The sequence below is a fragment of the Halyomorpha halys genome, unplaced genomic scaffold (genome assembly GCF_000696795.3).
Source record: "Halyomorpha halys isolate HHAL.00 unplaced genomic scaffold, Hhal_1.1 Scaffold435.1, whole genome shotgun sequence".
In the NCBI taxonomy this organism is placed as follows: domain Eukaryota; kingdom Metazoa; phylum Arthropoda; class Insecta; order Hemiptera; family Pentatomidae; genus Halyomorpha; species Halyomorpha halys.
This window is the reverse complement of record NW_027105120.1, coordinates 115,631-123,359: the sequence shown is the minus strand read 5'-3', so window position 1 is coordinate 123,359 and position 7,729 is coordinate 115,631. Positions and strand designations below refer to the sequence as shown.

At 28.5% G+C, this 7,729-nt stretch overlaps 1 protein-coding gene across 2 annotated transcripts; it reads right to left on the bottom strand.

Moving 5' to 3' along the window:
* Positions 1-1,605: 1,605 nt before the first annotated feature.
* On the bottom strand, positions 1,606-7,492 carry Lst8 (MTOR associated protein, LST8). 2 transcript variants are annotated; one of them, XM_014423711.2, is made up of 7 exons: positions 7,238-7,492; positions 6,460-6,511; positions 4,965-5,127; positions 4,734-4,884; positions 4,362-4,561; positions 2,140-2,282; positions 1,606-1,840 (listed from the first exon to the last, which is right to left on the bottom strand). In XM_014423711.2, exons 1-7 carry the CDS (start codon positions 7,355-7,357, stop codon positions 1,707-1,709), a joined length of 963 nt encoding a protein of 320 aa, XP_014279197.1. In that variant the 5' UTR covers positions 7,358-7,492; the 3' UTR covers positions 1,606-1,706. The 2 variants fall into 2 exon arrangements, with proteins under 2 accessions (XP_014279197.1, XP_066904633.1); XM_067048532.1 differs by lacking the exon at positions 6,460-6,511 and having other exon boundaries at positions 7,238-7,370.
* Between the last annotated feature and the right edge of the window lie 237 nt (positions 7,493-7,729).

Sequence of the window (7,729 nt, the reverse complement as noted above, 5' to 3'; positions counted from 1 at the left end):
ATTTTTTTTCTTCTAGTTTTCCTAATTTATCTGTTGTATATTTCCTTTTCTGTTTGGATTGTTATCATTAACAAATGTTATTTATTTTTAATAGAATAAAAAAAAAAGTAAAAAAATAGTGTTACAATTTATAAATTTCATAATGTATGTAAAGTGTATTGTTACCTAAGAAGGGTGAGTTGTTATTTTTCTCTTGTTGATTGTATCGAAGAGTTACAATTCATTTTTCATTACTTTTATCTGATGGTCAAAAATAAGAGTATTATTATTTGTCAACCAAATAAAAAAAAAATATTTGTAACAAAATCAAAAATATATTTATTTGCCAAACCATCTTTATGTTATAGTAATGTTGATTAATCAGATTCTATTCAATGGGTACAGTCACTATTATTTTGTGTAACTATCATTTAAGTTTGTTGATTTTAAAATTTACATTCTTTTGGAAGCTAAGCTATTCATAACAAAAATGTTCAATTAATTAAATTAACTGTACTGTATGAAATCATCTGTTTTGTACCTGAAAGATGAAAAAAAGTAAAATTAAAAGTTTTTAATTTGTATAAAAATGTTTTATTAACCTTCTCCAGCCAATCTTACAGTGCATCATATTATGAACCATATATCTATGAAACTGAAACTATATTTCAGATAATATATCATCTTCCTTTTTAATTATTTATTTTATTCTTTTAAAGGCAATACAATAAAATGAGCTATTTAATTTGTCTACATTCATTTATCATTGGATTATTACATGAAATGCTAATATTTCAAGATAAGATAAATTAATCTAATTATATTACTCAAAATATGTTCATTTCTTTTTACATAATAATTATGCTGGCTGAGGTTTTTACATTTTCACAAAAGTCATTATGAGCTGTTACAAATCTCTGGAAAGCGTTGTGGATTACATTCCTACTTCTTGAACTAACTCACATTTTATTTCATATGATTAAAAAAAAAATTCATATTGCCTAAATCAGACAATGTATTTCATTTTTAAATAAATAAACATTGATTCAATTTAAGTAAATTTATTTTAAAGTATTTATGAGTCGAATGAAAAAAAAAAATCTTTATCAACACAAGTTAGTTGGCCATTGCAAGGTATGCTCTGAAAATAATACCTGGATTATGAAAAACGAGTTCTCATTGACAGGATTTATTTCCACAAAAATATCTAGAGACTCGCTGTTTTAGAAATCATTAAACAGCCATGAATGTTACAAGTATAAATAAAGATTCTATCAGAATGTTCATTGAAACTATCAAGAAATTTAAATGAATAGAAATTCAAATATATCTCTTGAGTACCTCGTCCTTTCTCTAGATATAAATCTTATCTCATCCAATATCCTCAATTTGTTTTTTCCTTTTTACAGAGGAATGCATTAAGATAACAATATTACAGATTTTATAAGGGGAAATAAAAATAAATTTCAAGAATATATACAAACATGACCAAACCTTATTCCAAGAATAAATGTATATCTCTAAATAAATACAATAGATCAGAGCAATGATAGCTAACTCTATCAATATGAAACAATAAAAGAATGTTATATTGCATGATGTACACATAAAGAGTTATTTTACTAATTCATTTATAAAAAATATATTTACATATTTACAGTTCTATTAATTTCTAGTACAAAGGTACACTTCTTGTTATTTTGAAGCTAAAGAAATATTCAACATAATCACAAATTTGGAGTAGACTGAGAAGGGGTATCAGAATATGCCAATGCAGTTATAGGTTTTTGATGACCGCTGTACTCTCTCTCAATGTTACCAGTATCTAAATTCCACAGGCGTGCAATACCATCTGAAGAAGCTGAAAATGAAGTTTACAAAATTCAATTAGGGAAATCGCTATTGAATTTACAGTACTTGAAGTTTAAAAAGAATAATTGATGCTTTTAGAATCAATTTACTTTAATGTTACAAGAAGGAAATGATAAATAAATAAATAAATATGGATATCAAATTGGCAATTAGGCAGCTTGCTACAGCTTAATTTATAGAAATATCAATAGTTCAAGTTCAAAGTTTATTTTTTAGTTTGAGTTTCAACTTATTATCACCAAATATTCAACCTAAGAGTATGAGTATCATCGAAACAATCCATATTACCTGTTATAAGATATTTGGAATCAGCTGAGAATGCAGCATCCCAGACCCATCTTTGTGAGTCATGTTTCAGTTCCATAACCAGAGAAAAGTTTTCTGTTTCCCACAGCCTTGCTGTTTGATCAGCAGAACATGTTACCAAAAGCCTGAATAAAAATATGTATGTATATAAGCTTTGGGTCTTTACGTTGAATATATATATATATATATATAATGGGATTTTTTATTCATTTTATTTTTATATAAAATTACAGTTGAGGTGGCATATGGAAAGGGGCTTTATTCCAAAACTATAATCTCAGAAATCACCACATGAAATTTTACTAATGATGCACAATACATAAAATTACCACTCATCTATTGTAGCACTGCTATTCGATACTGTATTGCTATGTTTCATGCTATTCAGCTGTTTTAAGGCTGACCAGGGGTTCCACAACAGCATTTTATTTATTTACTCTTATATTTATGTAGTTGTATTTATATTATGTATCTCTATCGGTTCCTGATTGGAACGGACTGAAAATGGATGCAATATATCTAATTCAAGGACTAGATACCATAGACCCCCTTGCCATAGTATGCTAGATGTGAATTTTTATAATTAATCATAGGAGTTCTCCAACGGTATCATGTTTATCAATTTACTATTCTATTATTATGAGGTGGTAGCAGGGATTCTTAATTATAAAGTAAAATCTTGGTTACATTGGTTTATATTTACAATTATATACAAATGAGCTAGAATATTGTTATTACGGAAAATTTTTCATTTAACTCAGCCTTAATTCCTACAAGTGGCATTTCTGAAGTTGCCAGCTTGATTAGGCATCTGAGATTAAGACACTTAGCTTCTCTGGTACTGACCTCATATATCTTCTGTTCCATTTGTTTGATTTCTTCCTTGGCATCGATTAGACAAGTTATAAGTTTCCTTGATCCCTAAAATTTCTTCACAGGTTCTTTTCTGTGTTTTGATAATTTTACGTTGATTAATCAATGTAGAGTCCCCTCTTTCCTCTCCATCGGAAATAGTTTCTAATAATTTTTATAAGATAGCCAGGGGAAGTTCTTGGTATTTTAGGTCCACTATTTTCAGCCACCAGAGAGAAGTTCCTTTTCTGTCTCCAGATCCTCAATTTCCCGGTGCTCTTCAGTAGTTTTCTTCTTTATTCACAGCAGGGGCAGAGTCATGATTTTTTTTTTCAAGGCCTTCAATATTATTTTTGGTTTTATCTTCAGCAAGGGTATCATTTGGATTTTCCGGCTTTTTGTCATTATCAAAGCAGTTCAGTTTATTGATGGTATTATCCAAGCTACTGGCCACTTTATCTATCTTCACTTCAAGCTCTACCAAGGACTTTTGTTGCCCTTCCTTGTGCTCTTTTCACTCTTTCTTTAGTTCACCTATGCCCATTAGGGTTTTATCTAGATTCTCATTTATCTTTTTTCGCTCTTTTCTATCCTCTTATCGTCCTTTCCTTAGTTCATCTATACCCTTTTTTTATGGTAATATTTAACTACTCATTCATCTTTTGAAGGAAGGCCATCAATGAGTTGTATTAGCCTGAAGGAGGATTTTTCTCAGCTAGTTATTCACCTGAAGGTTTCTCTATTTTCTTCATTGTTTGTGGCTGGGCATGTGCGTATATTTAACCTTTTAACTTTTAACGTTCAATGAATAGTGGGGTTAAGCACTAACACAAACAAAATAAATTCTCCTAAGAACTATTAATAAAAATCTAAAAAATATCTCAATGAAAAACATGCTACTTTATATTCCAATTATAAAATAGAGATTGATGATTTACAACTAGACCAGATACTAATCATAATGGGCAAATGTAAAGTGAAATATGAACAAATGGAGAGAAATAGCGAAAATGCTATGTTTCGGGCTAGTCAGAAGTTCTAAGGCTGACTGGGGATTCCACGACAGCATTTTAATTATTTACTCATATATTTATGTATTTGTATTTTTATTATTTATCTTATTTTAGTATATTTATAGTAATAGAAGGGGTTCCACGACAGCATTTTAATTATTTACTCATATATTTATGTATTTGTATTTTTATTATTTATCTTATTTTAGTATATTTATAGTAATAGAAGGAGATTAGAAAAATTAAAAAAAAAAAAAAAAATAGCATCAATTCTATTTTGGGAAGATAATGATCAATACAATTTTTTAACATGAAAAAATAAAATCTACAATAAAATACTTAGAATCTGGACTGAGGGAGCAAGAGAGGGCGTAGCGCCGATGTGCAGCTATATGATGTCGAGGACTAAGTTTAGATGGACCTAACTCAGCACTGGTAATGGACCAAATGAAACAACTTCCTTTATTATTCACAGCTGCCACCATTTTACCTTCTGGATCTATCGATACTGATTGAATTGAAGTATCAGGTTCTGGAATCTAAAAAAATGGATGTTGTTTTTATAATATATCACCTAAAATATTGAAAATGATTAATGTCAAATTTTTATATTTTTTAAACTTAAATTTTCAAATCATTCAAGAAAAAACTCAAATGCAAAACATGCATCTAATTCAAAGATAAGAATGATTTAAATCCAAATTAACAAACCAGCTGCTCATTATGATCTGTCTTCAGATCCCAAAGATGAATGATTCCCCCTTGATCCCCAACAATGAGCTCAGATTGATTAGGATGGAGACAAACACAATTAACAGGAGCATTGACCTGAAATATCCTTTGGCACTGGAGATTTTTGGACCTGAAACAAGTCCAATTTTGAGAAGAAAAATGAAGTGAGGTATTAATAGTTAACAAGTTACCTAAGCTTAGATTACCTACCTTAGATCCCATATACGAGCAGAACAATCCTCTCCACCTGTAAACATCCATTTTCCTTCTTCATGAAAACCAACCCCTGTTACATTTTTTATCATCCCTTCATAATTAATAACTGGGCTGGTACTGTTAGACATTAAGTCATACATACGAATATGCTGGTGACCTATTGTAAATGAAGAATAATATTGATAACTCATTGTATTGGAAACTATACATAATTTTTATCATACATATTTAAATGAAAATAATATCAATTTTTACACATATTAAATATAATACCTGATCATCAAAACTTTTTAAGACTCAGTGATTTAAAAGAAATCAATAAAGAAATAATCAAAGAAATTGGTGGATTATTTTAAAATCAAACTATCTAATTTAAAAGAAATGAAATATAACTTTGTAATAGACAAAATATGAAACCATAACCTAATTCACTTCGTATTGGAACTTGGCTCCAGGTGGTATTTTTTTTTAAAACTTTTTCCTTATTTATTTTTTTCTCACCCACTTAAATATGTTATGTTCACCACATATAATTACTGTTTATTATATTATTTACTACTCTTAGCTTATAGAATTTAACATCTACTTCTTCAATTCTGTTATTCTACTTACATGTTTGATTAGTCATATATATGTTTTTTTTTTCTTTATAATTGAATTTTTTATACAACTTCAATTTTAAATAATTTTAATTTTTGCATTTATTTACTTACATGATTTTCATAAAAAGAAATGCTTTATTTGGCCCTGCTGCCCTAATACATTGGATTCCTATAACACAGCGTACCCATCAATCCATAATTGGACATACATACACATTTATCATTTTTCAAACAATAATCATCAATCAATAAACTAGATTTATATATTATTTTCTTTTTCTTTCTTAATTTTTATATTCCTATATTATCATTTTGTTTTTATATTTGGATAATACTACATTATACATTTTCTTCAATACTACTTATATACTTATATTTTGTGTTATCTTGTTATGTTTCTTGATATTAAGTACTTCCTTTTAATCATGAAAGTTGCTATCTTGCTTTTTGTTCTTAGCCCTGATAAAGGCCTGAAATTCTGGCCGAAACATTGGCACTAATGAAGTTTTTGATTATTTGTGTTTTTCACAAACCGCACTTCCAACCATCCTCTACTCATATAATATCCACAGTCAACTATTAACTCATCATTAAAAAAAATTATTGATTATTTCATGAATCACATCTAAAACATTCTTTCTGTTAGAACTAGGTATCTATTTACTTTATTGTTCTTATTATTTATTACGTAAAAAAAACAGTGGTCTGTGCTGAGTAGTTTTGGCTGCTAAGTAAAAGATATGGACAGACACATCTATTTTTATTTAAAAGTATAAAGATTAAATAGCACTTCAAACAACAGGATTCGTAATTGCTAATTGTAACAAAATTTAGAATATGGCCTTTTCGGAACAGTCAGATGAATTAAAACATAAAAAAATGTATACCTGCTGCAGCTAAAAGCTGTTTGTCAGGAGTGATCGCTAGTGCATTAACTTGCTGAAATAAAACAGAAACATTTATCAAATCAATTATGGGAAAAGTAACAGTAGAAAACAAAAAAAATTAAGAGTTGGGAAATATATTCTCCAGAAAAATAGTCAAGCCTAAACTTTATTATTTTATTTATTTATAATCTTAACACTCTCTTGAGACTGGTAATTCTTTAATAACTAACTCAAATACTATCCAATTATAGTCTCAAAACTTTATTTCTTTTATTCGTCCAACGTTTCGGCCAATCCGGCCATCTACTCATTACCACTTTGCAAAGATATAATTTAAAAACTCTAAAACTTCATACAGGCTATTCTGCCCAGGTCAAAACATTTATATCTAATTAGTTAATTATCCATTAAAAAAAACAGTCAAAAATGATTTCTCTGCAAACACTATTAATAAACATTTATCACAACAAGTTTATTAATAGTGTTTGCAGAGAAATAATTTTTGACTGTTTTTTTTTTAATGGATAATTAACTAATTAGATATAAATGTTTTGACCTGGGCAGAATAGCCTGTATGAAGTTTTAGAGTTTTTAAATTATATCTTTGCAAAGTGGTAATGAGTAGATGTCCCTGAAGATGGCCGGATTGGCCAAAACGTTGGACGAATAAAAGAAATAAAGTTTTGAGACTATAATTGGATAGTATTTGAGTTATTTATTATTTATGATTTTATATTTACGAAAATAATAATAATAAATTTTTAGAAACATTACTAACAGATTCGGTGTGTTGAGATGTATGCCTACAAACTCCAGAATTCACTTGCCATAATTTAATAGTGTGATCATACCCTCCTGTAGCTAATATCACTTGGTCAGAGGTGCTTGAATTGGTCATGTCGAAAAAACTCACAAGATTATACAATATTAATATATTTTTCTATTTAAGAACTAAAATATAATAATAACCAAATGAACAGATCACATATTTTTGAAATCCAAGCTCTGAAAATTGTAAACAATGATAAGACTAATCGATTATTAATTTGTTTCAAAAGCTCCGATTTTAATCATTGCTAGAATAAGCAAAGAGCTATAATATTTGATTTGTCCAAGTTATGTTTCTTTAAAGGTGCCTTAGAGGATAACCAAAATAGAGCCTTTCTGTTGAAGTGAAATTTTTTCGATAATTGTTTATTACCCGAAAAAATATATGGGTTGGCCAGAACCTGGATGTATCTTACTCAAGGACATATAATATCCACATCAT